The 26,846-nt window shown below is 43.5% G+C and overlaps 1 protein-coding gene and 1 non-coding gene across 2 annotated transcripts in view; one reads left to right on the top strand and one right to left on the bottom strand.

The window, feature by feature from the left end:
• The window catches only part of DOCK5 (dedicator of cytokinesis 5), a 176,601-nt gene that overhangs the window by 89,571 nt on the left and 60,184 nt on the right, over positions 1 to 26,846 (top strand). The window contains exons 12-22 of the mRNA XM_074355684.1: positions 2,985 to 3,127; positions 5,364 to 5,489; positions 9,820 to 9,944; positions 11,340 to 11,438; positions 12,749 to 12,821; positions 15,255 to 15,358; positions 16,384 to 16,567; positions 20,341 to 20,438; positions 20,672 to 20,761; positions 22,366 to 22,466; positions 24,860 to 24,994. Coding sequence (XP_074211785.1) covers positions 2,985 to 3,127; positions 5,364 to 5,489; positions 9,820 to 9,944; positions 11,340 to 11,438; positions 12,749 to 12,821; positions 15,255 to 15,358; positions 16,384 to 16,567; positions 20,341 to 20,438; positions 20,672 to 20,761; positions 22,366 to 22,466; positions 24,860 to 24,994 — 1,278 coding nt within the window. The remainder of the gene's footprint in view (positions 1 to 2,984; positions 3,128 to 5,363; positions 5,490 to 9,819; positions 9,945 to 11,339; positions 11,439 to 12,748; positions 12,822 to 15,254; positions 15,359 to 16,383; positions 16,568 to 20,340; positions 20,439 to 20,671; positions 20,762 to 22,365; positions 22,467 to 24,859; positions 24,995 to 26,846) is intronic.
• TRNAT-AGU (transfer RNA threonine (anticodon AGU)) lies at positions 24,557 to 24,630 on the bottom strand. Its single transcript has one exon. It is a non-coding gene; the product is annotated as a tRNA-Thr (tRNA).

Raw genomic sequence — 26,846 nt, 5'->3', positions numbered from 1 at the left:
GGACAGTGCTGGATCTGACTCCCAACAGGGCGGTCTTGTCCGTCAGAGAAGATGATTGTCTTGGTCACCCCGCAGCCACCATAACAGATCAGTGTGACAAACTCAGCTTTCCCAAAACCAGCCCGAGGCTATTTGAATTAACACAGAGTTTTATTAACTAATAAGTAATATATGATTTTTTAAAAATTAATTTAAAATCAATGGGGAAAGATAAACTTTGTAAAAAAACATTGAGAAAATTAGCTAACCATTTAAGAAACATAAATTAAAGCCTCATCTCACAACTTATAACATTGTAAATTCCGGATGATAACATATGTAAATGTAAGAGCCAAACCTTCAGGAACTTTGGGAAAATGAGAGTTTTACATGTTAGTTACATGCGGGAGGCCTTTCTGAGTCAGACGCCAAAGATTCAACTGAGAAAGAAACATTGGTAGGTTTAACCGCACAAAACTCTTAAACAACTTACACATAGAAAAAAATGTAGTAAAATCTTTGCAATGTGTATGAAAAAGGGTAAATGTTCTTAATAGATACAGAATTAATGGAAGCGTTCATAAGGACATAAAAAGGAAACATATGAAGAAATGGCCGATAAATTCATTCAGAATCAATGAAAGGCAAACTAAACAATGGGGTTTAGTTTTTGGGTTGGCCAAGTTTTTAAAATATATATGATATCCAGCATTTGGTGGGTGTAAAGAAACATTAATCATAAGCATACAAATTATTACAGTGCATGAAAGCCGTAAAATTTAGAAATTTCAAAGAATATACTCCGTAATTAACAGTGATTATTTGTGGGTGTAACTGGGAGATTTTGCCCCTCTTTTTGTTTAACTCTGTTTTCTATTTTTTTCTACAATAAATATTATATATAATTTTATTTAAAATATAGGAATCTTTATCTTTCAATTTAAAGTCCAGCACCTTTGGACCCATTCCTAAATATCGCAGTACAAATAGCTTATGCTAAATAGTTCTCCCCTTCATCCAGAAGCTGCTATTAAATTTTTAAAAAGTATATACTTATCCAGTATCCTACCACCTATATACCGACCCTCCAAGAATATGGTGAGGTCAGTACTTTTTGTAGCTCAGTGCTAGTATAAACTATGATGTAACTTTCAAGTTCATGGATGCTGCTCCCAGAATAAATACATACATATAGATTTAAATACATCAAGTAAATATGATATATTAAAATATATTATACTTTGATATTACTATATTACTATATAAATGATTTTAAACATTAACTCAAGTATATTATAGCTTATATAAATGTAATTAAATAAAATACATAGCATAAATATGAATATATAAATACATAAAATATAAATATATTATACTTACGATAAAACATAAATAACTTTTATATCCATGAATGTTGTTTCTATTATATATCCACATATAGTGTATGTATGTATTATGTATAAGATATGTTATATATGTATATGTAATAAGAGCAACATCATGGATGTGAAAGTTATGGAATATTTTATAATAATCTGATATATAATATTACATATGTATATGTAAATAATAGGGGCAGCATTCATTGGTATGAAAGTTATTCTGCTCCATAAAAATAATATTATAAGTATATATGGAATAAGAATAGCATTATAGATACGCGTTATCTCAGATGTGTTTCTTTTATATGTTTGTTTCACTGCTGCTGTGAGTTTCTTCCTTTGGTTACGTGCCTCCCTGCTTGCTTTTGGAACCAGCTCTTATCTGGCAGCCTTGCTGGAACAGTGAGCCCTCAGATCATCTCCACCGGATAATAATACGTGCTTTGAATCTCCGAGGAGCCCAGCCCTAATTTGATTACCACTCACTGGGCGGCCAGCAGCCACAGTAAAGCTCTCACGATGCAAATCACAGCCTCTGGCGTTTAACTCCTACGATTGACGGCAGATGCTTTCATAACTTAGCTCAAAACTTTATAGTGATTTTCCTGGGGGAGTTTTGTGTGTGCATCCTGCGAGTCCGTCTGAGAGTCGTTGGAAAACAATTCAGACTGTCACAGTCCCACATTCCAGTAACATCTTGGAGTGTGCTCCCCCGCTTATTGTCAGGGTACAGATCGGAGCCCTGCAGAGAAAGCTGGCCTGTGTGTCCTGGGCGGAGAACAGAACCACAGCAGAGAAGACTGGAGACCATTGTCCTGCACCAGGCTGATCCTCGGTCACTGATAATGCTGCTTACAGCAGAATGGGGGCTGTGCTGGGCTCTTTGGTCACGCTGTACGAGCCTCAGCCCGATGTGATCATTAAAGTGACACTTGTTTGCCGCTGTCTGTGCCGTTACAACCCTAAATACAGTTTGTCATCACGTTGGAATCTAAGAACATCTGGGAGCCGCTGCATATGTCCTGCTCGTGTACGTTGAGGGTTGGCACAGGATGGGGGCCTTCAAGGCTCATGATCCAGACCCGTTTCCTTGCGGATGAGGAAACTGAGGCCCAGAGGGCCCACTCTGGAAGAGCTCACTGTCCAGTAGAACCAGAACTGGGTCTCCTGTCCCTTCCCCGTCCTTCTGACTCCAATACCACAGCCTCTCCCACCTTGTAAAGTGCGTCAGGCGCTGCCTCAGTTTTGGTTGTTAACATGTGGCCATCAGTTTTGTTTGTTCTTGGTTTTTTTTTCCTTTTCCCCCTAGGTTATCTCAAGATGAATTCAGTGTCTAAGATATAGGCACAGGGTGGGAAAGTAAAAGAAAGATAGAAAGTGTCCTGTGATTAGGTTCGTGTAGTGTTTATTTTTTAAAAAGAAATTTTTTTTTTTAATGGAGGTACTGGGGATTGAACCCAGGACCTCATGCGTGCTAAGTACACACTCTACCACTGAGCTATACTCACCTGCCTCGTTTAGTGTTTATATTTCCAAGTTATTCCTGTCGGACCCACCACTATCTGAGGCTGTGCTACAGAGGGGTCCTCTTTTTGCCTTACCAATCATTTCTGACTTTCCCAGAATTGCAATGGAAACCTACATCCGGCAGAGGCAGCTAATCATGTCGCCCCTGATAACATCCCACGTGATTGGAGAGAATGAGCCACTGACTTCAGTCTTGAATAAAGTGATCGCAGCCAAGGAAGTGAATCACAAAGGACAAGGTACACCGCCCTGTGGACTGAGCTGGGAGGGGCCTCTGGGAGGGGAGGGGTGGCGTTCCGAGCTGAGTCCTTGGACTCTGGCCCATTCATTATCTTCCTCTGATATAAAACAGACCGTGCTGGGGACTGTCCACCTCAGCTTCCTGCTGAAGGCAGTGGAGACTAAAGAGACTGGAGTTGGACCGCAGGTGTATTTTGTCAATTCTGTAGAACAAATTCTTTCCCTGTGAGTCTTTCCTCACTCTTGTCTGCCCCATAATCCCAGTGCTGTCTCTAGGTAAATGCACAAAGAAAAAGAGTTATAAGGATCATCATGTTCCACTCTCTGAATATGTTTATTGCCTTCCATTGCCTCTAATTGAGAAGAAGGAGACCAAAGGGATGCAAATGAATATGTATTAATATAAAATAATGGGTTATCCAGCAAAACTTTTTTCGTTGTTTTTAGCACCTCTGTATATCATTTTGTTGACATAGTTTTAATGAAGAGAAGTTCTGCTAATTGAAAGTGCATTTTTAATTCAAATAGAAATGGAAAATAATTAAAATTTCAAAATTCAAATACCAAAATGATGATTACTTGGGGATAATTTTGAAGATTGAATCATTTTTTTTATACTACGCTATAATTGTCTTCCAAAGTGGAAGCAATTAGAAAACACATTTTTAGCATATTTAGTTTGCCGCGTAGTCTCAATGATCCTGAGTGAGGAATACATGTGAGGCATCAGAGAATCTGAAAGTAAATAACTCAGTGTGTTTTCTGTTGTTTTGGAATTCCTAGTCTAAGGATGTCATTTGTTAGAGTAGAAGACCATTACACTAGATAGATTGCTGTGGATGTATAATTTTTTTTTTAACAAAATTGAAAAAAATACCATTCCTCCTCTCCCTTCTGAACAAAACAGTTTCGAATGTTTTTATGCTGTTCATAAAAAATTTTAATGGCTGTGTAATAGTCCATTGCTTGGATTTTTTTTTTTTTTAGAGCATGGAATCCCCTATGTAAACGTTTAAGTCCTTTCTAATTTGTCACCATTGTAAGTTAAAATAATTCTGCTATGATCACTTTTATATATGAAGCTTCTGTATTTAGGACTGCGTCCCTAAGAAAATTCCAGAAGTAGGATTTCTTGGTCAAACGATGGGAACAAGCTTAAACCTGGACATAAACATATTGCCAGAAGCTTCCCATAGATTTCTTCCAGTGGGCACTAAGTCCCAGCTGCCTGCTTTGCAAACTGATCTTTAAAAATCTTTACCTGTTTGAAAGGGGAAAAGTCGACTTCCAAAGCGCTCTCAAATTTTAAGAAACAACTTGATGTTGAATTCTCTAGCCCTCATGTATATTTGTTTCTCAAGTTTTCCTTCTCAGTTTTTGTGAGCTCTTTGTTTAATGAAAATAACAACCTGTCTTGTTTAGGACGCATGCATCTCAATTTCTGGTTTGTCAAATATTTATAAACTTCTTGTACTTCCTTGTGGGTTGTCTATTCACGTTCTGTTCATTTGTGAGAATCTTAAGGGTCTTCTTCTAATGAGTATAAATTCGTAATTTCTTACAAGGATTTCACCAGGCCTTTTATAGGCATGTGGACTGTGCCTTGTACTTTTTTATGAATATCAGAATTTCAGTTTGTATAGATAACTCTTGCTTTTATGATTTATGCATTTGTTTTTCTATTTAGAAAAATGGTTCATTCTGAGAGATTTAATAGCTGTACACTTATTTTTCTTTTAATTTCCTATCTTTTTTTCTATTGTGTTAGGAATTTATTTTAGTGAGAATGTGTGGTGAGAGATTAGATTAATTCTGTCCTAAGTAGGTAGAAAATTATCCCGGCACATGTCTGAAATTGTTCCATTTTTCATGATTTGTTATGTCTCTTTTTCTGTATGGTTAATTGCTATATATAATTTTACTTGATTTCATTGTTTCCATTGATTTATATATCTTTTCTGTTACTAATATCACAGTTACTATAACTTTACAGTATTTTGGTATCTCATGGGGGCTATCTAAACATCTGTTCACATCTCTCAAATTCTCAAAGAAGTCCTGTGATTTTGTTGGGAGTGTCATTAAAATTCTAAGTTAACTGGGAGAGAATTTACATCTTTATAATCATGTGTCTGTGTATCAATACCACGCCTTTATTTTTCTCAGCGTCTGTATGTGCATTTATTATATAGATCCTAACAAAGAACTGAAAGTTTACCTTTTATTTCTTTAAAGGACTTTGGGTGTCCTTGAAGCTATTGCCGGGTGACCTCACGCAGGTTCAGAAAAATTTTTCACACTTGGTGGATAGATCAACAGCGATTGCCCGGAAAATGGGCTTTCCAGAAATAATCCTTCCAGGTAAACACTGTGCTTGACTCACCTGTGTCCTGTTCTGTGTCCTGTAGGACTGCCTTCCAGGCAGCAGTTACTTCTCATGGGAATCTTGGAGCCATAAGATTTCGTTATTTGCATTCAGTGATACCAAGACAGTGGGAAATACAGACAGGGTTTCCATACCTTAAAAAACTGCCAAATGGAAAAGCCTAAGTTAATGCTTTTAAAAGTAACTCAGAAATTTCTGTTTGCATTCTCTCCGTGTTCTGCACAAGCCCCTCCGAAGTACTTTCCTAGACCACCCGTTAAGTAGAGCCACACAGCTCAGATTCTCTGCCTGGAGCATAATTCGCTCTTCTCACAATGACATCACCAGCACCATGTGCTCCTCGCCAGGGAGCTCCGGCGCGGTGCGTCCCCGGTTCAGATGCAGCTGGACCTTCTGCTCCACTGGCTTGAGCTCCAACTGTGTTCCTGGCTCTCACTGTACTTGTGGCGACAAGACTGTAAACATTCTGCAGTTTCCTGCTTTACTTTCATCTTTTTTGTCACCACATGTTGGTGATCTGCATGTGCGTTCTCTTGAATTCACTGGTTTAACTCATTTACTCTCTTGATCGTTATAATGGTAACAGGCAATCATCCCCTCAAGGAACTTTATATAAAATATATGTATTACAGATATTAAAATATGAATACATTGTATATTTTATAGATAGACTGTATGAATAAACAATCTTTGGCATGTTAGAAAAATTCTAGAAAACCGAGCTATTATCCATTGCATTAAAAACTCAGTTTCTCTTAAACTATTATAAGATCTTATTCCTCCTTTGGGATATTAAGGAGCAGTAATAACTTGATGCCTCACAAATTTCTTTTTACATGTATTTTTTTCTTTACATGAAGTATATAGTCAGTTTACAGTGTTGTGTCAATTCCTGGTGTAACACATTTCTGTACATAGTGAGTGTTAAAGAGAGTATCTGTGGAATGAATGAATGAAAGACCCATAGAATGGAGATTATCTTCTCCTTTTCTCATGAAGAGTAGTTTTCCATCTGCTTTTTTCATCCCTTCCGGAGCCATTTCACCCTAACACATACTCATCATCATTCTGGGGAAATGTGTTGTCTTCTTCTTGTTTATAAAAATGAGTAATGGTGCTATTCCTATAACTGAAGGCAGTCTTACTGCTACAGCAAGACAGAATTCTGACAAAATCGAATATGGAGGGTTATCTTTTGGGCAAAGTGAATTTATCTTTGACATCTGTCTGGAAAGATTCTTTCTAATCAACAGTGTTCATTCAGAGACTGCCAGGCCTGTCAGAGGCATAAAGCACCGTCTTGACAGTGGTTCCCAAATGCTGCTTTTGGTATCAGCACGTTAGGATCACCTGAGAAACATTAAAATTACAGATTCCCAGATTTTTCCGGAGACTCTGATTCAGTTTGTAAGACCAGGGCTCCTCCATGGGGTTCTGGTCATCAGCCAGGTTTGAGAAATACAGATCTGGACCATCGTCCCTCACCTCTCATCACTATTTAAACAGGCTCCAGGTTCCTCTGCTGCCCTTTTCCCTGTAGCTGAGATTCTTGGAAGTGATGATGTTCTGTTTTCCCACCTGCCAGCCACCCTCTATTCCATCCACAATGGCTGTCACTCGAGTCAGCAAAGATGACAGCGTCACTAAGTCCAGTGGGTATTTTTAGCCTAATGATCGTCACTGGGCAGCCCGTGACAGGGTTGGCCACTCCCTCCTTAGAATGTTCCCCACTCATTGCCGGTGACCCCACACTCTTCTCTTTTTCTTCATTCCCCTGAAGCCTCTCCCGGGACTCCTTTGCCACCTCATCTTCTTCGACCTCACCTTGGCATATTGGGGTTCCTCAGTGTTCAGTCCTTCTGCCCCTGTTGGGCAGCTCGTGCTGCCATAACCAGTTCCCACAGGCTGCGAGGCTGAAATGACACAGGTTTATCCTCTCACAGTTCTGGAGGCTGGAAGTCCAAGGTCAAGGTGTCGAGATGTTGTTTCTTCTGAAGCCTCTCGCCTTGGTTTGCAGGAGGCCCCCTTCCCGCTGTGGCCTCACATGGTCACCGCCGGTCTGTGTGTCATCTGTGACCCAGTCTTTTCTTACAAGGACACCAGTCATATTGGATCAGGACCCACCATATGACCTCATTTGACCTTGATCACCTCCTTAAAGGGCGTCTCCAAATCCGATCACATTCAGAGGTACTAGGGTTTGGGACTTCAGCGTATGACTTTCGGGGAGGGAGGGACACAGTTCAGTCCGTAACAGGCCCCTTTCTCTCTCCCTTCTGTCCTCTCCCTCGGTGATCACTTCTGTGTGTTCATTGCCTCCAAATCCCGATCTCTAGGTCCAGGACCCCTCCTTTGAACCCCATTACCATCGATCCAACTACTTCCTGCCTCAGGACTTTAGCAGGTACATGCCCCCCTCCGATGGGCTCACTCTTCTCTTCAGTGGGTTATTTCTTACTCAGAACCCACGTTTGGAATGTGTAACCCTTGTGCATCTAGACCTGGCTCTTCTCCTGTGTCTTCTCCAAGAGAATCGCCCCTCATCCATCCCCTTGCAGAGACAAGAGGCCTGGAAGTCACCCTTGACGCCTCCTTCCCTTTACACCCTGTACAAAATTCGTGGAGAAGCCCCACCAGGTTTCCCTTGAGGAAACCTCCTCCTCTGCGTCCCATTGCCACCACCCGAGTCATAGCTACTGTCATCACTTCCGTGGACATCGACCATCGCTTCCTGACTGGTTTCCTGTTTCTGCTCCTTCTCCCTCATGCACTCTTCTCCATGCTGTAGCACGAAGGAGCTTTTATAAATGCCTCCCTGATTTCCGTCCCACTCCTTCCTTGCCAAAAACATGTCGATGATTTCTGTTTATAATCAGGAAGAAGATACAGATTCTTCACTTGTCCTGCAAGCCTCAGGGAGACTTGTCCCTTGTGTGTCTCTGTAAGCTCGTCTCACACCAGATTCCCCCGCACTAGAAGACTTCAGGCATGTGTCTCCTACCCCTGGGCCTTTGCACATGCTGCTGTCGCTCCCTCTCACTCACTTCTCCCATATTAGCTCAAAGGAAGGAGTCCCACACCCTCCAAACAAGGTCGGGACTTGGTGTTATGTTTTCGCCGAGCCTGGCTTTCCCCTTCATTTGTAACAATGCATCTCATCGTGTGATTCTGATAGTGCTTCCCTCGCCCACCAGACTGTAGCTGTGTGGGAACGTGGCTGCTGCACGGCTCACCGTCCCCCAAACACCTAACACGGTGCTTGGTACACAGCCGGTGCTCAGTCCAGTTTCCAAAGAGTAAATGCACATTATTTCATCTTATTGTGCCATCATTTATTCAGCCCCCTGTTCCTGTGACCGGAAATTGAAGATGTTTCCAAGTTGTCTTTTTCACAAACAACACTACAGTGAATATCCTCGTGGATAAAGCATCACTCACATATTTTTTATGTCAGTGTAGTTGACATAAAATATGTTCTAGGGGGAGGGGATATCTCAACTGGTAGAGCACATGCTTAGCATGCAGAAGTCCTGGGTTCAATCCCCAGTACCTCCTCTAAAAACAAATAAATAAACCTAATTACCTCCTCCCTTAAAAAAAAAAAATGAAAATTAAAAAAAAGTAAGTTTCAGATACGCACATAGCGATTCACACTTCTTAAAGGTTATACTCCATTTATAGTTATAAAATATTGACTATATTTTCAGTGTTGCATAACGTATTCTTGTCGCTTATTCATTGTATACATAATAGTTCCGCTTAAGTTCCGCTTACTTCTCCCCCCTTATCTTGCTCCTCCCCCCTGCCCTCTCCCCATTGGTAACCACTAGTTTGTTCTCTTTATCTGTGACTCTGTTTCTTTTTGGTTATATTGACTGGTTTGTTTTATTTTTTAGATTCCCCATACCAGTGGTATCATACAGTATTTGTCTTCCTCTGTCTAATATATTTCACTTAGCCTGACACCCTCCAAGTCTATCCATGTTGTTGCAAATGGCAGAATTTCATTCTTCTTTATGGCTGAGTAGTATTCCTTTGTGTATGTATACATACCACATCCTCTTTATCCATTCATCTCCTGATGGACCACTAAACCGTACTTCAGAGACACTATGGTATGTACAGAAGGGTAGAATGAGGTGAGCTAAAGGTAACAGTACGCATAAAAACCTCTGCTATATGAGTAGTTTTATTATAAAGACAGAGCATTTCATATTTTACTTACACTTTATATGTTACATCCTGAAAGTTAAAAATGACTCCTCTCAGCACTGCTTACAGGATGGCTGGCTTGTCATGTTGCAGGAGATGTTCGCAATGATATTTATGTCACCCTGATCCATGGGGAGTTTGACAAAGGGAAAAAGAAGACGCCTAAGAATGTGGAGGTGACCATGTCTGTGTATGACGAGGAGGGCAGGCTCCTGGAGGTAGGTGGCACCCCCGGCAATCCCGCGTCCCTCCCACACTCCCTTCCAGTAATGAGCACTTTGGGCGCGATGTTGAGCGTTCTCCTCTGTGGCGTGCATTTGATGTTTCATCAGGAAAAAATAGGAAACCTGTCGAATTTGTGATTAGCAATGACCAGTTTTGCTAGTAAATTCACTTAGACCCTTATTTTAGACTCTTAGTTCTCCGGTGCTGAGAAGCACCTCAGGCCACCAGGGATGTCATGTGTACGCTTCTGATGCAGTGGTTTCTTATCATCTTCAAGTTACTTAGTCACTTTCAAGCCTGGTAAGTTCCTCTGAGGCTTGTGCAAAGTGGCATTCCCGCCCCATGAGATGTGGGGGCCACGTCCTCCAGCGGGGTGAGCGGAGATGTGCCCACTGGAGCTGTGAAACTGGAAGGGCTCCTGGTTCGAGGTCAGATGCCACGCTCTTTAGTTGCAGTGATCAGGAAACTGCAGCCCAGAGAGGAGAAGCACAGGACTTAGCGGTGATGGTAGGAATGGACACAGGTGTCCTGGCTCCCAGTGCACTGTTGCTCCAACGGAAGTGAGTCTTGATTCTGACATCAAAGAAAAAACATTTTTTGAAAAGAAAGAAAGAGAAGGATAGGCCAGGGGTGGCTACGGGATGCTTTCACTGGCTCAGCTGACTCTGGTCCCTCCTGGATGAGCCACAGTTACCTGCTTTGGAATCCACTCCAGTCAGTGGGACACACCCCATCACTTCCCCATGGGTATGATCAACTTTGAAGGAATCAGCCGACCAAGTCAAGTTGTATTCTGCTTAGGGGCGTAAGCAGACTGGTGTCGCCACGGGATGGGAGTGGTTTGCTCGTGCCGCTGGGGGGAGCCCTTGGGTCTGGGAGCTGAAGTGCACGTCTCCACGGCTCTGCTCACCAGCTTGGAAGTGCCCCCCTGGAGACCCGGCTCTGCTGAACCAGGTGGTTCATTGCTAGGAAGAGACGCAGCCCTGAGTTCTAGTGAACGTGCCGTACCTACACACCAGGTCCTCAAAGCAGAGTGTAGACAGGACCTCCCACGGTGGTGCGTCTGCACAGGGGCCGTAGCTCCTGGACACCCTCACTTGGCCTCTGTTCCCTGAGGAAGGAAGAAAGAAAGAAAGAGGAGAATGGCTGGGATGGAAGAGGGAATAAAAGTGATACCACGGAGGAAGTGGGGTGCTGGGAGCCTTGCCGACCACCGCATTTATGCACGTTGACCCTCAAAGTGCTTAGAAACTCAGTCTTACTCTGCTCCTCACCCCTAGATGGAATCAGCCTATGTTTGCCAGTGTAAGGGGTGTGCTGGCCACATGGAGAACCCAGATTGTTCTAGATAATACTGTCCCCTCCTAATTCGTTCTTTCCATCCAAAGAAAGCGATTCATCCCGGAGCTGGATATGAAGGCATTTCCGAGTACAAGTCAGTGGTCTATTACCAAGTCAAACAGCCCTGTTGGTATGAGACTGTCAAGGTGAGACTGTGCTATTTGTAAACCCGGTCGTGTAATAAACCTCTTTGAGATACCTTCTTTTCACCCCCAAATCGTTCCTCCTTTATCCTGATGTTGTAGGTGGGCTGTCTGTGGTGTGCAGTAAGAACTGAACTGACCATCGTAATTCTGCATAAGAGCATTTAATCTTTCATAGGCTTCAGAAATCTTAAATAACATTCTCATTCGCGAATGTGTTGAAATTTGAAGGGAGAAACTTGTGGCGGTGATGATGTAACAGGCTGCCAAGCTGGTCCAAAACCAAATGGAGATTTTCACACTCTGCAAGCAGTTTCCTAACTTCTTTTTTTTTTTTTTTCCCCCTTCTTGGCCTCTCACCAAGGTTTCTGGGCCTCTTTTCAGTTTAAATATATGTCTTACAAACTCCAAAGTGCTTTTCATATCAGTCGTCTCATGGGAACCTCTCAGCAGCCCTGCAACTAAAACAGACAGAGTTGCCTTTTCGCTGTCGAGGTAACTGACCCTCAGAGAAGTTCAGTGATTCCCAGAGACCCTCTGGGTACTTAGTGTCACAGTCTAAACTGGGGCCCACTTCTTCTGAACCCCAGGCTCCATCAGATCTTTCTGATCTTCAAAGTCTTGTGAGCTCTCCTTAGAAAACTAAAAAAAAAAAAAAAAAAAATTCACTAATGTCTCAATTCAGAAGGAACCATTTCCCCCAACTTTATATACTTTGTAGGTTTTGAATCATGTTATTCATACAAATGTATATGGTGCCTTTTTCAAACTGCTTAAGGCATTAAAAATTCTTTAGATATCTGTTTTTAGAAACTTGCATAATATTCCAGTCTATAATCCTGCCATAATTATAAAATGGAATATTTTAACTATTTGCCAGAAATTCTTTGCTCTTTTCACTGCCTCATGAATCTATTTCCCGTGCCCCTTCTATATAGGTAAGCAGCAAAAAAAAAAAAAAAAAGCTTTCTTGTTCCCAATATTTTATCTTTTCCTTCTATTATGGGTCCTAATTATTCCCGTATAGACCTGAAAGGACTTGTGTTTTCCCTCTGAAATAATTCCTATTTCATACGTGAGAAAGCACTAGGAATGCGTACTGTCTCTAATTTCAGAATCTATGATAAACTGTAAGGGTGATCTTCTCTGGAGATGCTTTCATTTTTGAAAATAGCTCAGACTCCTTTGAATGAAACCCTACCCCAAATCTCATTCTATAGGAATTACTCAAAAATGAGCCTCATTTTATAAAATGAGCTATGAGGGCAAAGTACTGTATTTATATAACCTCTTAATTCCTTATTATTGTGTAGGTGTCCATTGCTATAGAAGAGGTCACTCACTGTCATATAAGATTTACCTTCCGACACCGGTCATCTCAGGAATGTAAGTATCAGGAGGTTGACGAAATAATTTCCATCAAAAAAGTATTTACTCGTGCTTGACAGCACTTCCGTAGGTCTGGAGAACGAAATATTTGACATTTTTATTTCAAGATTCATAGCTACTAAAGAAATTTTTTTAATGAAGTTTTCTGGGCTTCCAAGATCGGTGTTTATCATTCTATATCAGAATTTCCCCAAAAATGTGTTCTGTGAATTCTAAGGTTCTACACACGCTAGTAGGTGCTCTCTGACATCTCTGAGAGGGTTTCCCACTTGAATAGGGGTAAGAAATGCTGTATGTTATGGCTCCCGCCTTAGACAACGTCTGTTGCCATGTTGCCGAGAAGTCCTGGCGTGAGAGAACTGTTTCCTCTGTTGTTTCCAAAATTATTATAATTTTTTTTTCATGAAAGTACTGTGTCAAGCCTTAGGTCACAGGTCATGAATTGACTTTTCTAAGGTGTAAACAGGGAGGAATGTTGGTTATTTTCAGATTGTTCCCCAAATTTCTGGAAGTGTCACTCTCGCTGAGCACTGCAGAAAAGTGCAGCCCTTCATTCCAGGCTGAATGTTCTGAGCACCACCTGCATACCAGACCGCAGGCCAGGCCCTGGGGGGTGTGACAGCAAATGGGACCCAGCCACTGCTCCGAAGAGTCTCTGTGGTCTCGTTAGGATGATGAGCAGGAAAACAGGCGATGAAGTGCAGCCTGGCACGATGCGTGCTGTAGCAGCAAACACAGGCTGTAAGGTGGCACGTAGCGCGGCACCTTGCCCCGTCTGGGGGTTTATGTGCAAGATTTCCTGCGTCCTAGCTGAGCCTGGAAGGTGAGCAGAAGTCCGCTCAGCAAAGACTGATGGTGGAGAAACGTGTCTGAAAAGCAAAGTGAGCTTGGTAGGGCTGAAGTGGAGCAGTCGTAACGTTAGATTGAGGGGGAGGGTGTAGCTTAAGTAGTAGAGCGCATGCTTAGCATGCACGAGGTCCTGGGTTCAATCCCCGGTGCCTCCTCTAAACATAAGTAAATAAATAAACCTAATCCCCCCCCCAAAAAAAACCTGGAAAAAGAAATATTAGATTGACCATCTGAAATTGCCATTTTAATCGATCAGTGTCAAATGTCAGCAAGTCACCAGCAGTCTCATTCAGTTACACTAAGCTAGCATTTGTCAGGCTCTTAGTTTGTACCCGATATGATGTGAAGCTCTGTATGTACACGATTTTGTTTCGGGTCTACCATAGTCTGATACGGTGCACACTACTTTTATCCATATTCATACATAAAGAAACTGAGGCACGGAGACGTTAAATACTTGCCCAAGGTCACAGGACTAGTAAGTACCTGGATTGACAGCTGAGCAGTCTGTTTCCAGGCTGGAGACGGATCATGAAGGATGAAGTTGCTTTTGAACCATGTTATGGAGGAGCTAGTTAAGAGCGCTATGTGGGTGATGGTGGTGGTGGTGGTTTGGTACATACTTACAACAGCTTAGTCATCGTGCCCCTGAGTGGGACATAGCTCAAACGGCCATCAACAGGAGAAGAGGTAAAGTATTGTATAATCCTATGGCAGATTCCTGCTCAGCCCACCTGGGGACACTGAGTCACAGCAGACCTGGGGGCTGTCCTTGTGGTGAGAGCAGGTTATGAGTCACCGCAGCCAAGACGTCTAAGGAGGGGACACAGTGAGCTTGGAGGCCCGCACCTGGAGACCAGGATGGGGAGGTCCTTGGCTTCCCTAGGAGGCTGGACCCCCCTCCCCAAATGCCATGAGGCACCCATACCCACTTCTCCTGGCACCTGGGCTACCACCTTGGAAAGGAGAGTAGAAGCCTTAGGTGGCACCATGAACCTTAGAATATAATCAGTAAAATACATACTGAGTCTGTCTTAAGAGAGCAATAGTGAGATATCTCATGAGAGGGCTTGGGACCAGGGCAGGTGACCTAATTAGGTTTGATTTTGGAAATCCCAGAAGTGTGGAGAGAGTGCTGCGTGGAGAAGGGCTGGAGATGGAGAGACCTGTGACGAAGATGTTGTGGGGGTACAGGCAAGAGGTGAGGGTGGCCTGGACTTAGGTGGGAACAGCAGGGTGGGGAGAAAGGGCAGAGCAACCAGAGGTGCTCAGGACTCGGAGTTGGCATCGGAGTGGGGTCAGTGTCAACCCTGAAGTTCTGATGGGGCCGACTGAATGGATGCTGGTCTCATTTATTCACAAACGCAGAAAGAGGAGTTGATTTGAGGGCACCAGAAGATTTCAGTTAGGGGAATATTGCATTTAAGGAGCCTGTGACGTGTGTGGTACTGATGGTTCATTGGATCTCGCCGAACTGTGTTTGAACACCAAACCCCAGAGCCAAATGTCAGATCAGCTCTCATGGACATCACCTCCTGGTATCTTTCTGCACCACTCAGACGTGTGTTCCTGTCTTTTCAGCCAGAGATAAATCGGAGCGAGCTTTTGGGGTGGCCTTCGTGAAACTGATGAACCCGGATGGCACCACTCTGCAGGACGGGAGGCACGACCTGGTGGTTTATAAGGTGGTACTAACGAACGAGGCTCAACAAACTGCTGAGGAGATGTTTCCTCTGCCCGAAATTGGTTCTGAAAACTCCTTTCAGACTGATGTATATAAACATCAGAAACTTCCCTAGCGCTGTACGGGTTTGCCCCTTCAAGTCTAGATCCCTGGAGGGCTGTGGTCACACCAGCTGCTTGGTCTCCCATCCCCTTTCTGGAAAGAGCAAGTTGCATTTAGCAGGTAGTCTTCTGAGGGATGGTGCCTCCATCTCCTGCATCTCCTCCGGGGAGATGAGCAGCCCAGGGCTTCCCTTCTGCTTCTGCTCTTTGCGCCACCCTTTGTGGAGCACTGACAGTTGCACTGTTGGGCTTGGGTAGCGTGTGGTGCGTGTGGTAGGATGTGGGTTTCATATCAGCGTGAGCCAGGCACCCTTCCTCTGCTGTGGGACCTCCTTTCCTTCCCTAACAGTCTGGTCCTTATTCTTCCCCTCTAACTGCTGCAGATCTGTTGCTTCCCTGAGATTGTAGGTTAGAAAGTAGACGCTGGGAGATCTCATGGGTCCAGCAGGATTCGGGAGGCTTTCCACACAGTGGGTAGCTTTTTTGAGATGAGTCTCCCTGCTGTGAATTTCCCTTCATACCTGATGTGTAATTTCTCCTTAGCTTGTAAATAGTGTTGGAAGCCATGGCAAGCTGTTTCTCCTCAGTGGACCCAATAAAGTAATTGGGACCATTTGTATGTTCAAGAAAATGAAATCCAACCTTATTTATTTACATATTTATTGTATTTATTTACATATAAAGGGAGACAAGGCTACTGATTTCTAGTTCATAACTTACTCTGTTTTCATTCAGTGCTGAGATGGTTTCTGGGCTCCGACTCTGGAAAGGTATCATAGTGTCTCAGAGTTGGAAGGGACCTAATTAGATAAGAGTTCGTTTCTCATGCTCCCGGAAAGGCACCGTGCCCGTCAGAGATGCTGTTTTATTTGCATGTAAGGGATTTTGTCCATCATCGGGTGTCCCTCACATGCATCCTTTGCAGGGCGACAACAAGAAAATGGAAGATGCCAAATTCTACCTGACCCTGCCTGGAACCAAGGTAGAGATGGAAGAAAAGGAGCTGCAAGCATCCAAAACCCTCGCCAACTTCACGCCAGCCAAGGACAGCACCAAAGACAGCTTTCAGATTGCCACCCTCATCTGCTCCACGAAGCTCACACAGAACGGTAGGTGTGGTGACCTGCGGGGCACTGGAATGAGTTTTCTGTTTGATCCGCCTGGGCTCCTTTGTCAGCCTCAGGGGACTGGACCACATGGGGCCGTGTCTTCTGAGCTGGGATCCTGGGCTCTCTGGCTTCCATTCTCTGCTCTGCACATGACATCCTGGGTAGAACTGATCAGATAGCTGAAGCTCTTTCTGGGGCTTCTTCATCTTTCAACCAGGATGAGAAGCACATTGGTGTTTTTTAAACACCATGGTAAAACCATTGCGTTAAACACCATTGATGGTAAAAACTTATCAATGCATCCATTAGCAGAGGCTGTAAAATTCAGAAGTCTGATGTCTCCTTACTTCTAGGCAGCAAAGAACTCGAATATTGTGCTCTGTGTGATGTGGATAACAAAAGATGCCAAGGGGAGGGTACAGCTCAAGCAGTAGAAAGGTCCTGGGTTCAATCCCCAGTCCCTCCATTTAAACAAACAAACAAATGAACAAACCTAATTATCCACCCCAAAAACAAAAACAAAACCGGAGGGGAGTGGCCTGCTGTCAGCCTGGACGGGGACAGGAAAGGGGCAGAGACGTGCGAAGATGGGTCGCCATCGTGAACATCAGAGGAGACAGGGCATTCCCAGCCACAGACCATGAGCGTGGCTGTTCCTGTGTTTGCTTCCTTCTGATTTGATGGGAAGGATAAAGAACCAGTTCGACGTGTCATGAGAAGCAGGATGCTGAGGAGCGTGTTTGCTGATCAAGAGGGTAGTGGTTCTCCTTTCACACGGAGACCGTGACCAAAGGCAGGAAGTAGCCTGAGGAGGGCTATTCAGTCCCAAAAGGTTAAAAGCCCCTGGGCTTGGTTACAAACAGAGCCTGTAGGCTCTTCCGTTATTTTATGAATTTTTTCCAAACCAGAACAGACTGATTTATGTGGGATCATTCTGTTGTTGGGCTCGTATGGAGGGTGAGAATAGATTTGTTGTCCCAGGAGAGGGAGAGGGGAGTTCGAGGGTCTGCAGGTGTGGGGCCCATGCCAGCACCCTAGCATGCGCAGACACCCATGTCGCCGCTACTAACCTCGGCTGACTGAGCGGAAAGCCGAGTTCAAGTGCGAGAATACTTTGCCTAAACTTACAAGTGATGGACTCAGGTCTAAAAATAGATATTTGTAACCCGAAAACTTAGGATTTTTCTGTTGTCATTCTTTTCCTTTTTAAATGTCCCTAATCCTCTCCCAAAGAGGTATTCACTACCCTAAATTTGGGGATTATTATTCAGAGGACCATGAATTCTTACCTGCCTCTGATGGGAATGTAAACAGGGGCCAGTGTGGCTGACATTTAGGTGGCATCTAACATGGGTGGAGTAGTCTTTCCTGATAGTCTAGAATCTAATCTGCTCTCGTTTTATATGTCAGAGAAGCTGCTGCACTTGGACACCAGGAGGCGTATGAGAATGTTCTCAGCAGGGTTGTTTGTGATGGCTGAAAACTGGGAACAGCCCACCTGGCTGTTTACTGACAGTAGCATGGATAAACAAAGTGCGGTACATCCGTACAACGGGCTGAATCCTGTGCGGCAGGAAACGGAATTCACTCGAGCTAGAGGCATTGACCTGTGTGAATCCCAGAGATGTGGGGAGTCCGGGGCTGTTTCTGTAACACTGTGACACCCCTGAGACCTGAGGATTCACCAGGTGCCAGGTATATTCCTAGTATGAGCAGTGGTGTGGCATGCTAGTATCTCCAGGGAGTAAACCTCTAGGCTGATCAGTGGGTTCTTTGCAGACACTTGAATCTGATAAGCGACTCTCCATCCCTGGTGAAGTATCGAAATCCTTTTCCTCAGGCGGCAGTGCATGAAGTAACAAGTGTAATGGTACCGTTGACTAACCTGTGGCAGAGATAGAAGACGGGGAGATGGAAGTGGACAGTGCCTAGTGGACTGGTGCTGAATGAATGAATGAATGAATACATTGAAGCATTGTACTGAGCACACTGCCGGCTTCCTTGGAGCAACTGGTTCTGTTTCCATCCATCTATTCAAGCTGTGGTCAAACATGTATAGAACACCTAACAGGTGCCTAGCACTCAGATGAGCTAGAAGAATGAGTGCAGTATGATCCCTTCCCGTAAGCGTCTCAGATCTATGGGAAGAGCCAAGAGATACCAAGTGTGTTGTTAATTACTTGTTCTAATGCATATGTACAAGGAGGAGGGCGTGCAGATAACAGAATGATTGAGCAAGTCCTCCCAGAGGGAATAAAGTTGGAGATGGGTCTTGAAGTATAAGTAGGAGCTGACCAAACACGTAGTATTATGATCTTTCTAGGCATTTCAGACAATAGGAAGATACATGCAAAGACATGGAGTCATTCCGGAGCTTCTCATAGTTTGGAGAGTATGGAGTTGATCTGTCTGACTGCGATGGGGCTGATAGGAGGGTCGTGGCTGGGGCCTTACTGCCCTCTGTGAGTGGTGTTGGAACCCTGTTCTGTTGACAGTGGGACGTTTCTAGGCGTTGGAGGCTTCCCAGGGACTAAACAGTTTGTAAGCCAATAAAACAGACAGACTGTGAAACACATTGACTTTTCTAATGAACAGAATACATTTTCAGCTATATACATATACGCACATGCACACACACAATATGCTGCATATATATTTGTATATACATACAAATCCATTGATTAAAAAGTATATTGCCATTTCTACTAGGTGATGCTTTGTAAATGCTAACAGTAGTGATGCACTAAACAAAATGGTAAGAGTGACAGTCCAGATGCCTCCTCTGTTTTCTAGTTACGCTTTTAGAATCTAGACGTTCATTAAAGCTGTAAGTAGCTTAGAGATCCAAGAGCCTGCGTTTTATTTTATTTATTAATTTTAATTGAAGTCTAGTTGATTTACAGCATTTCAGGTGTACAGCTGAGTGATTCAGTTATACATGTATCTGTCTGTTCTTTTTCAGATTCTTTCCCATTGTAGGTTATTACAAGGTATTGAATATAGTTCCTTGTGCTAGACAGTAGGTGCAGGATTCTGCAATTTAAATCCAAAAACATGTCAAGGTTTTTGTCTCAGACTTACCCTAAGGACCACTCATCGAATGCTCTGCCTGCCTTCAAGATAGCAACCTATCTGATTTGCTCATCTGTTTATTTCTTTGAAGAACTCCAGGAAACTTCAAGTATGACAGGGTAGCAAGGACATGGTTTTTTGGAATCAGAGTAATCTATAATTAAATTCCATTCATACCAACTCCCTGGCAGTTGTGTGACCTAAGGCAAGTAATTTAATGTCACAAAGTATCAGTTTCCTCATCTCAGAAATGGAAAAAGTAAAATCTGCAGCATGGATGTGATGTTTAAATGAATTAATGCATGTACGTAAGTCCCCGCCACTGCCCCAGAATCCAGCACAGCACACGTAGTAGCAAGGGAAACGTTAAGCGATGCATCGGATGAAAGGTAGGACGTTAAGAGTGTTCCATCTGTAAGTCTGTGATGTGGTTATTTGAGAGAGGTGAATTCTATTCAGGCATCCTTTTCTGTCCTTGCCCATTAGTGGTTAGGTTTTTTTCCTCTGTGAGGAAGGAAAGAAAACCACAGGGTTTTCTCTGATTTAGGTAGGAGATAGTAAATTAAAAGACTGCATAAGGTATTAGCCACCATTAGGAGCTGTGATCTTTTCTAGAGAGCTCTGTAGCTGTGTCCTGAAACGGTGTGGGTTGCTCTGCTGATCTGTGTCTCACGTTTATGGTTTGTGGTTGTTCTTCCTAGTTGACCTGTTAGGCTTGCTAAATTGGCGTTCGAACTCTCAGAACATTAAACACAACTTAAAGAAGTTGATGGAGGTGGACGGAGGAGAGATTGTTAAGGTACGTTTATATATGCATGGTTAGAGACACAGCCACCGAATCATTAGTTCAGTATTTTAAATTAAACCAATTACTGTAAACATAAAACTTGTTATCTACCTGGCGAAGCAAGTGTGCCAATTTTTAAGAAAACACTATGCTTAAACTTGTTCTACTGAAAGCTAATTATCCCCCAATTTCTGTAGTATGGAGCTGAACCGAAAGCACCAAATCACTGTTCTGTTTTTCTTCAGTTTTTGCAGGATACACTAGATGCACTGTTTAACATAATGATGGAGATGTCGGACAATGAAACCTATGACTTCCTTGTGTTTGATGCACTGGTAAGCAGTTAAACGTCTTCACGGGTGTTCGTGCTCGCAAATGTGTAGTTTGGGATATTTCACTATTATGAATAATTGTGATGCAAATCCTTCCTCAGAAATATTTGTCTCCATCTCTCTGATGACTTCTTTAGGCTAAATTCCCAGAAGTAGCTTACTTACAGTCAAGACCTTTAAGTCTTTGTTTCCTGTTAGAGCTGACTTTTTGATAGACTTTCTCTTTCTCATTAGGGAAGATGAGGTGTTTTATTACATTTGAAATCAGGATTTCATTTTAACTTCATTAAAACAGGATTCATTTAACATTTTAATTTTAACATAAAATTACATTTTAACTCACTTGAAAAGCATCTCGTCCTAAACCAGGAGATGCTGTTTACGAAGGCAATTGTGGCTTGTTGTGTATGTGTGCATTGGTGTGTTCCTGCAAGGGAGACTGGATTTGCAAGTCAGAGATGAGCCTTAGTGTCCTTCTGTACAGTAGGTGACCCAGCAGACAATTACATTTGCCAAACAAAGTACTAAAACAGGCAGCCAATTCCGAGAACTGAAACCCCAGTGAGGGGAAGGGATGTCAGACTCTGGGAAGGCCAGAGGTGGCGGTGGAGTGGACGAAGCCAGCACATCCAAACTAGACATCATTTTCTGATGGTCGGGGTTAAAGTTCAGTGCAGACTTTGACCTGAACGATGCAGCAAAGGAGGGGAAGGTACATGGCAGCTTTAGGTCATTCATCAGCTTGGAGAGACTGGGAGATTCAAGAAGAGGCTGAGGGGGAGGGTATAGCTCAGTGGTAGGGCACATGCCTAGCATGCCCGAGGTCCTGGGTTCGATCCCCAGCACCTCCACTTAAAAAAAAAAATCTAAAAAAAAGAAGAGGTTAGGATAGTGAAGCTGAGGATATGAGATGAAGAGAGAAGGGCCCCCAGCTGGTGAAACATCTGGTCAGGTTTACAGGCAAGGGAGATGATGGTGATGAGTTGCTGGGACAAGGTCTGGAGTCAGATTCCTGGGGGACGGGGTGGCTGACCGGCGTTGGGCATGTGTGCACGTCCCGGGGGCCCCTTCTTTCGTCCTCTTCTGTCACAAGTAGGTGCAAAGTGGTTATTTGTAGATGGCGTGTCTGGTGGTGATAAGAGTGAAGATGGGAGGGGAAAGCTGAGAGGAAGGTCTGGTGAGGTTCAGCTCCTGGGGGCCTGTCCACTGCACCGAGGAGGCCCGTGTCCCGGGGGGATGTCATGAGCTGCATCCTGGGGTTCGTGTTTATTTTTCCCACAGGAGAGCCCTCCCCACACCCTCCTCCCTCCCGTCCCCTCGTCATCCCTGACTTGATCCCTCGTGTACTGTCCCCTTTCCCCGGCAGCTGGGGTGCTGGCTGGGGTTGGTTCCCTCAGAGCATCTAGCCCAGTGCCTGGCCCTTCACAGTCTCTGCTCACGTTCAATTCAAAAGTAGCCCCGAGACTGGCCTTCAGCTCTGGAAGGGTTGCGTGGGGATGCTGCCACAGTGAACGGGAAGGAAAGGAGGCCCCGGGCGCTCCGACCCGGCTCGTGGCCGGAAGAGCCTGGGGAGGTGCTGCGCTATTTATAGCTGCCACCTTTGGCAGGTGTTCATTATCTCACTGATAGGAGACATCAAGTTCCAGCATTTTAACCCTGTCCTGGAGACCTACATTTACAAGCACTTCAGCGCCACCCTGGCCTATGTGTAAGTACGAGGCCCGCGAGGGACCCGCTGTTGGGTTGTGGGGTGTGTGTGCTCTTGGGGACACCAGAGGGGACGGGAGCTGAGCAGCTGTGCCTCTAAGCGCAGGACCTTGTTCTGAGGTTCCTGGTGGCAGGTGGGAACCATCTCAGTGTCCTCACCCTGGAAAAGGAATGGTGTTCATGCGCTGCCTTCTGGAAGTTAAAGGGGCGAGAAGGCTGTGTGTACTTCTTTAAGAATCCAGAGCATCTGCAGGTGAGGAGTTGAAGCCATTAGGAGCAGGGCCAAGGACAGAGGACCCTACCCAGGATCTTAGGAGGTGGATGTCACTGGGATCAGCATGAGGCCCCAAGGGCATCAGACGGTGGGTTAATCAGGACCACATGTGATGGAACTGAGGCTCGTGCCCTCAGCCCTGCCCCACAGGTGCTTTGTAGCATTGATTACTTAGAGGATATAAGATGTCTTTTCTTTTCTTTTTTCTCTTCTCTTCTCTTTTCTTTCCTCTTTCCTTTTCTTTCCCCTTTCCTTCCTTCCTTCCTTCCTTCCTTCCTTCCTTCCTTCCTTCCTTCCTTTCTTTCTTTCTTTCTTTCTTTCTTTCTTTCTTTCTTTCTTTCTTTCTTTCTTTCTTTCTTTCCTTCTTTCCTCCTTCCCTCCCTCCCTCCCTCCTTTCCTTCTTCCCTCCTTTCTCTTTCTCTCTTTTTTCTTTCTCTTTCTTTCTTTCTTTCTTCCTCTCTCTTTCTTTTTTTCTTCCTTCCTTCCTTTCTTTTCACATAAGAAAGAGTGGTCTCTCCCTTTTCCATGGTATAACCTTCTTTCTGTCCTTGGTTCATGAGCCCCTGACTAAAGAAAGTACCTAATGTTCACGCTGAGCTTCTCCCTGGAGTGGTCAGCTCACCACGGTGTTAGATGTGGCCTGTCACCCCCTCCTTTGTGCAGAGCAACGTGACGGTGACAGGAATGTAGCTGACACGGGCAGAGATCTTTCTGACAGTGGCCTGTGCCAGTTCGTGCCAGTTGCTGCCAGTTGCTGCTGGCTGATCTATCAGGCTGGCTGCTGACCTGCTCTGTCAGGTCAGATCATCCAGCCCTTCTGTCCGTGTTTGAACTAAACGAGAAAGTTCTTGGTTTTATTTGCAGGAAGGTCCAGAAGTATAATAAGACATAAGTGACATAAAAGAGGTGTCATCAACATGACCCCTAACACGATGGATATCATGCCCCCTGGATGGGGGGAAGCGGCAGACACTCCAGTGAAAGGGTTCTTCCCCCAAGTAGCCCCACTTTCCAAGCAAGCGGTATCTACAAGTGACGAAACCCTATCATTGGGTCTTTATCCCACAGAGCCTAGTGCAGCAGTCCAGGTGGTATGTGTCTGGTGATCTGGATTTATTTGCAAGAATTGACCACTTCTACATGATTCCTCTGGGTTTTCCTTAAAACTAGGAGAACTCAGAGATTCCCAGAAGGAAAATTCAAAATATCAGTGCCTTCAAAGTGTGAATTAGCCCAAGATTAAGACAGTGCCCAGTCCAAGGACTCCAGAAGGACACAAAGAGCAACCTCAAATCCCAGAGCGGAGGGTAGGGTATAGGTCAGTGGTGGAGTGTGTGCTTAGCATGCATGAGGTCCTGGGTTCAATCCCCAGTACCTCTCTCACAATAAAAAAATAAACGTAATTACCTCCCCTCCCCAACAAAAAACCAAACAAATAAAATCCCAGAGCAGTTTTATTTGTTCAGATACTCATAACCATGGGATCCTCCTATTCCCACACTCAGTGAAGTGTCCATCTGGCTCCAGTTTATGGGCCCCAAAAAAGTTAGGGCGGGTTGGACAGAATTAGACTTCTTTTAAGATGACTACGTTAGGGAGACAATCCCTTCCTTTCAGGAACATCTGAAGATGCCTGTCTAACACGTAAGAGATTAAAACATGCTCATGGTACGAGTCCTTTCAACTTTCATTTCTTGATCCTTTTAAAAAATCCTGCAAAGGGGAAGAAACCATCCTCTATTTCTAAGTTCTTCTGTGTGTGTTTTTTTTTAAAGTTTCTTTTGAGGGGGTAATTATGTTTATTCATTTATTTTTAGAGGAGGTACTGGGGATTGAACCCAGGACCTCATGCTTACTAAGCATGCGCTCTACCATTTGAGCTATACCCTCCCCCCATCCTCCATTTCTAAACAGAAGGGAAGCTCTAAACTTAGACAGCAGTGAGGAAACTAAACTGCAAAGGAGTTAATTTCTCTGTTCAGGGCATGTTCTAGAAGATACAGTTACTGTGGTTGTGACTTCTGCTTCCCCAGGAGGCCATGTTCCCTTCTATATAGGGTACCCTAACCCTCCAAGTACCACTTGGCCCCATTGACATTTTCCTTTCTCATCCTTTTAAGGAAACTCTCCAAGGTACTGAACTTTTACGTGGCAAATGCAGAAGACTCCAGCAAGACGGAATTGCTTTTCGCTGCTTTGAAAGCCTTAAAGTACTTGTTTAGGTTCATCATCCAGTCTAGAGTGCTCTACCTGAGGTAATGGTGACTCATGAAGTGTCGATACCCTCCGTCCTCTCTTCACGTAGTTCTCCTAAGTCCTCATTGTCATGTTCAGCCCCATCAGCTGTCGGGGTGTGAATCTGCCAAATTTCAGAACTTCAGGGCTGAAATTGAAGATGAGGTTGAAGATAACGGTGGACTGTGAAGCCATCAGAGAAGGTCCATGCAGAGTCCTCTTGGATCAGTAGAATTTCTTGGGCAGTCACAACAGCAGAACTTAGGGTTGCTGGAGCTTCAGTGCAACCTGTTGAAAGCCCTTGTTGGTGACAGTAATTTTCAGAAGTCAGGTGTCTGTGGCAAGATTGTATTTAATACCGCAGGGGGCTTGGTGGTGATATTGGGTGTACAATCCGGGATCATGAGCTGTTGTTGGTAATAGGTGGAAGAGTGGCAGGTGTTTGGGGGGAGATGTTGCCTGAGACGTGTGTTTCTTTGCTGATACCCTGCTTAGGGACTTGGTGAAGCCAAGCCCTAGAGATATGATAGTTCCCAGCTTGGATTCCTAGAATAACAGCTCTATCAAAAACAGCAGAAATCAAGAATGAGTAAATAATTTTTCTGGGAATGCCACAATTCCAGTGCCATCTCTACCCTTCAGTAATGGTTGGATTTCCAAATTGTTCAAATATATTTCTAAGGTAGGGTTAGAAACTGAATAGATAACATGCTAAAATGTTAATAGAAGTAAAACTTTAGGTAAGAGGGTTTCCAGCCTGTGATTTGAACATGTGTATTTTTTTAACTTTGTATATTTAAAAACCATAAATAAGATTAAAGGTGCTTAATTAACATGGGAAAAAAGCTTGCCACATATAGTATAGATCAGAGGTCAATAGATTTACTGTTTAAAGGCTCTAATTAATCCCATGATAAATATCCATAAACAGTAGAAAACAAAAACATGATGTACAAAAGAAAAATCCAGATGGTCAGATAAATTTTAAAACAAAGATGTATTTATACTATTAAAGTGCAGTACACTCACAGCATCTTTACTTATACATTCGATAAAGGTGAAAAATCTTTATTCTTTGCTGAGGTCGGGCAAAAAGTGGCCCTGTGTTTTAAAGCTGATAAGAATATAAATTCTTAACAACAGAAGTTGGCAGTATGAGTAAAAAGCAAACACACGCACGAAGCAAAAGAAAATATCACATTTGTCCAGTAATTCCCTGTCTGAAAATTTATCTAATGGAAAAAAATCAATTAGGTATGAACAGAGGTGAAAGTTAAAGTGTGTATATTCAGCCCTTTCCATTGTAGGGTATGTTAATGAGGCAAGATAACCGTGATAGGTTCTTAAATAATAAAACCAGGTCTTAGAAGACACCAGTGTGATATGATATTATAGGTCTGGAAGCTGGTAGATAAGATGCTAAAATTTTAATAGGAGTAAAACTGTAGGTAAGAGAGTTTTGCATAGGTTTTCATTTTATTCTTCCTGCATTTTTTTAAGTTTCTGCAATGAATTTGTACATTTTTATAGGTTTTCAACGTGCTTAATGACTTAACATTTGAGCTGGTTGAACAACAACTCCTTCCCTAGTAGAAGCAAGCAGTGTTTGCCCAGCACAGGTCATACGCAGTTTCTGTAGTCTCTCCTCTTCAAATGGTCTCCTATAGTGAGTTCCTCGTATTTTGTAGTTATGTTGAATTTTTGCATATTCAGTTAGGGTGTCCTAACATTCTCTTAGCCTAAAAGTTTGTATAGCAAGCCCCGATGTCCAGCAATAAAAATCCTCATAGAAACATAAACAGAAAACCTTAATTGATGACATTTTACAATATTTTCCATTAATGATTCACTAGCTCTTTGACGGTTCATAAT

Source organism: Camelus bactrianus, chromosome 31 (assembly GCF_048773025.1).
Source record: "Camelus bactrianus isolate YW-2024 breed Bactrian camel chromosome 31, ASM4877302v1, whole genome shotgun sequence".
Classification (NCBI taxonomy): Eukaryota; Metazoa; Chordata; class Mammalia; order Artiodactyla; family Camelidae; genus Camelus; species Camelus bactrianus.
Note: the sequence above shows the minus strand (reverse complement) of the source record. Positions and strands in the feature narration are given on the sequence as shown.